The 3,489-nt window shown below is 44.3% G+C and overlaps 1 protein-coding gene across 1 annotated transcript in view; it reads right to left on the reverse strand.

Annotated features, from left to right (window-relative positions):
* Positions 1-286: 286 nt before the first annotated feature.
* The window catches only part of dysf (dysferlin, limb girdle muscular dystrophy 2B (autosomal recessive)), a gene marked incomplete in the record, with an annotated part of 75,045 nt that continues 71,842 nt past the window's right edge, over positions 287-3,489 (reverse strand). Inside the window, 4 exon segments of the mRNA XM_035675816.1 lie at positions 287-1,161; positions 1,294-1,441; positions 1,533-1,642; positions 1,866-2,038. Of these exon segments, the coding sequence (XP_035531709.1) occupies positions 1,105-1,161; positions 1,294-1,441; positions 1,533-1,642; positions 1,866-2,038 (488 nt within the window).

Here is a 3,489-nt window from a genome sequence, read left to right on the forward strand (position 1 = left end):
GAGGAGGAGGAGGACTGGAGGAGGAGGAGGAGGAGGAGGACTGGAGGAGGACGCAAAGAGCTAAGGGAAGGAGAGGAGGTAAAGGGGGAAAAAGACAGAGAAGAATGCAGAAGAGGAAGAAGGACAAAGGGGGAGGATGGGAAGAAGAGGAGGAAGAAGAGAAATTGACAGAAGAAAAGAAAATAATTTGAGACAGGGAAAATTAATTTGAGGATGAGGGGAAGAAATACGGGAAACAAATGAGAAGAAGGAGCAAATGGGAGGAAAAAAGGAAGAAGAGGAGAGGGAAGCAAAAGAAAATTACAGCTTTAATTTTTTAACACTATTATAACTGCTGAGAGATAACATACGTGACCTATTGATTGATTACACATAACACAATAAATCACAGCTGAAAACACAAAATTGAAAAAACGAAATTTCTGATTGCACTTGAAGGCAGCGCGCGAGATGATTCAGAGGGAATACGATCCCTGTTCTCGCTTTGAGGTTCTTCTTCATAAGTTTGAAGCCGCCCAGTCACCGTTGCCTGACCTTACTTTGCCTCGTTGAAGAAACAGACACAGCAGGCGGTGAAAAGATCAGACGTCACAATCTCTGATTCTGTTTCAGCTTTTTTAGAACGTGGCGGCGTTTCCCGGCGGGCTTTTAAGCTCCTTCTTCTCTGCGTGAGGGCAGACGAGACGTAAAGAGGGATGAAGGACTTGACGAAGGGACGTCGGAAGACCCATGCTGAGATCTGATGATAAGTTTGGAAATGAATCCGGTACAGTAAAGCAGCGTTTTTTTTCTGATGAATGGAGAGTGACGCATGAATTTAACAGTAAAGGCACCAATGGACACACTAACACACACACATACGTCATTTCAGAGGCGTTTTAGAACCCTGGGCACTATTGCTAATCAGGTCTGTCTGTACAAAAGAGGGTAAACTTATCTGGAACACAGTTCACAAGTTCAACGCTGCAGTTTTCATTCCCTCTGAACAACTTCAGCAAGTTTTAAAGACTCAAGAAAAAGAAGAAAAATAAAAGAAATTCAGCCTAATTTCACTTGTAGGAAGTTGTTCTTCATTGTGTCAGCTTGTTTCTCCTTCTTCCATCGTCACTCTGCTGCCTTGGCCGGTCCAAACGGTCCCACCATCTTCATGGCAGCGTAGTTCTGTAGGATGAAAAGAAAAACAGTAAGGAGAGAAAAATAAGAGAGGATGCAGGAGGTTTTCCTTCTCCTCTCGTATATACATATCTCCATCCATGTACCATATCAGTTATTCACACAGAGACTCAAACTTACCGGGAAGGAGTAGAGGAAGACGCCTAGGAAGAGGAGGATGAAGAAGAGGATGATGAAGAGGATGATGAACCACTTGAACCGCCTCCACAGGATGTACTTGAGGGTCTTATAGGGGGAGGAGAACCACAGGAAGGAGGTCTCTGGACGCCTGGGAGGAGAGAAGAGAATGAGGAACCGTATTTGTATGTTGGTGTGTATGTGTGTGTGTGTGTGTGTGTGTGTGCGTGTGTGAGACTCACTGAGGCTCCTCCAGGTGAGGGTTCATGTTGGGTTCGTCTCTGCCGTTGCCAGCCGGTCTCTCCTCGTGCTCGTGCTCCGTCACGATTTCCAGAGACATCTCCACTTTCCCCTGAAACAGAGACAAAGGGCGCCTGGTGAGCAGACTGCTAGCACACTAGTAAGCCAAGAACACACAGTCAGTCACAATATCTCTCTGAGTTTATTTCCTTTGTTTGTTTGTTGAAATTATTATTATTCAAAGTTGGAGCGAATTTAGACTGTATTGGTTTTGTCTGTGGGTTCACTGGTGAAGGAATGAGTGTGTTTGTCTGGGGTGTGTTTGATTTACTCACAGCGATGATCTTCTCTCCGTTTTTCTCGCAGGTGCAGGGCCACCATCCTTTGACGGTCTTCTGTTCGAACAGAGACACCAGTCTGTCCGCAGGCTGGTCCAGAAGCTGCAGGTTACATTTCTCAGGAGACTTGGCCGGACGCAGCATGTGGTTCAGGTCCATCACCAGGTGACCTAAAGGAAAATTCATAGTATATTCACACAGGGCTGGACCAAGGATGTACGTGGCAGACCATCACATTCGCATGTCTCTAAGCCCTGTGTGTGTGATTGTATTTTGAAATTGAGTGAAAAAAGAATCTCCTATCGGGATTAATAAAGTAAATCTTCTTCTAAAGAAGGTACAAACGATAGATGTGAAGATATTAGCCTCTAGACTCTTTTGGTAAACCAAGATATGTAAAAACCGACAGTGTCAGCTCTCCGTGTAGCCAGTTTTTTCTTAATGACTAATTACTGAGCATGTTATGGGTGAGTTATGGCTGATCCTGTGGCGAAGCGTAGTTAGTACAGTTTTGATCGTTGTTGACGTTAAGTATGGAGGGATTGTGCGTTGATGAAAGACAGACGAGAGACTAGATGTCCACTGGAAGTGTTTTTCCAGAGTTAGCTGCAGTTTGACAGCGCGATGGTAGGAAAATGGCTCGTGTCTGACCCTCACACCGTGCAGGAAGATTAACAGTCAGCGGTCCGAGCTGACGAGCTGAAGACAGGCAGGAATGGAAAAAATGCTTTGAGGTGGCCACACACCCGCTGACTGTACGAGGCGAACAAACTCGAGCGAGAGAAAACGCCGCAGCAGAGCGAGATGGTGACAGACAGGAACAGGATCAGAGTCTGGATTCCTCATCTTCCTCCTTCTCCTCTCACACCGCAGACGCACACGCTCAGACGTTACAGACCGTCATCCTCCCTTTCTTTGGCAGAGGAAAGAAAAGATGAAGTGAGGCAGGGGGAGTGAAAGAGGAGAGGCCCGACGGTGAGTTATTTCAAGGGCCGGGGCTGTGGGGTAGCATCAGGGGTGAAGGAAAGGCAGAATTTTGACAGCTTGAGTTCAAGAGCAGAAAAAATAAAATCAGCCCTTCCTCTCTCTGAAATGTGCCAACACAGTGGAAATGGAAGAGCGTTAATTCTAAAGATAAATGTTATCGCAGTAGTTTGTCTGTAGGCACATCGCACATGTGGTTCCCCGGGCGGATTTACCACCTAATCCTCGGCCAAAAATTAGAGAAAAACTGTCTAAACGTCGTTCCCAAAATGAATTAACTGTATTTTTACAACCGCAAGGCTGGTTTTTGACTTACTTTGATAGGTAGTAAGATAGGTAGGTAGAAATATGGATCCATATGACTATATTATTGTTTTAGAATAAATTAAAAACTTTTACTGTTATGATCCCTGAATCTCCTCTGTTACCCCTTTACTGCAATAACGCTGACAAAACAACAGTACAATCATTTAACACATGTTTTAGTTAAATATTTAACTGTGCAGTTCCAAATTTAAGCCAAAAAGGGCCAGAATTCTGCTTTAGAGATGTTTTTCTTGGAAATATTGTGATTAAAACTGTAAAAATATATGTATTAGCCAGTGATTTTGTTTAAAGATTATTCAGGTTATAAGGA

The sequence above is a fragment of the Morone saxatilis genome, unplaced genomic scaffold (assembly GCF_004916995.1).
Source record: "Morone saxatilis isolate NCDOM2014 unplaced genomic scaffold, NCSU_SB_2.0 Contig4, whole genome shotgun sequence".
Taxonomy (NCBI): domain Eukaryota; kingdom Metazoa; phylum Chordata; class Actinopteri; family Moronidae; genus Morone; species Morone saxatilis.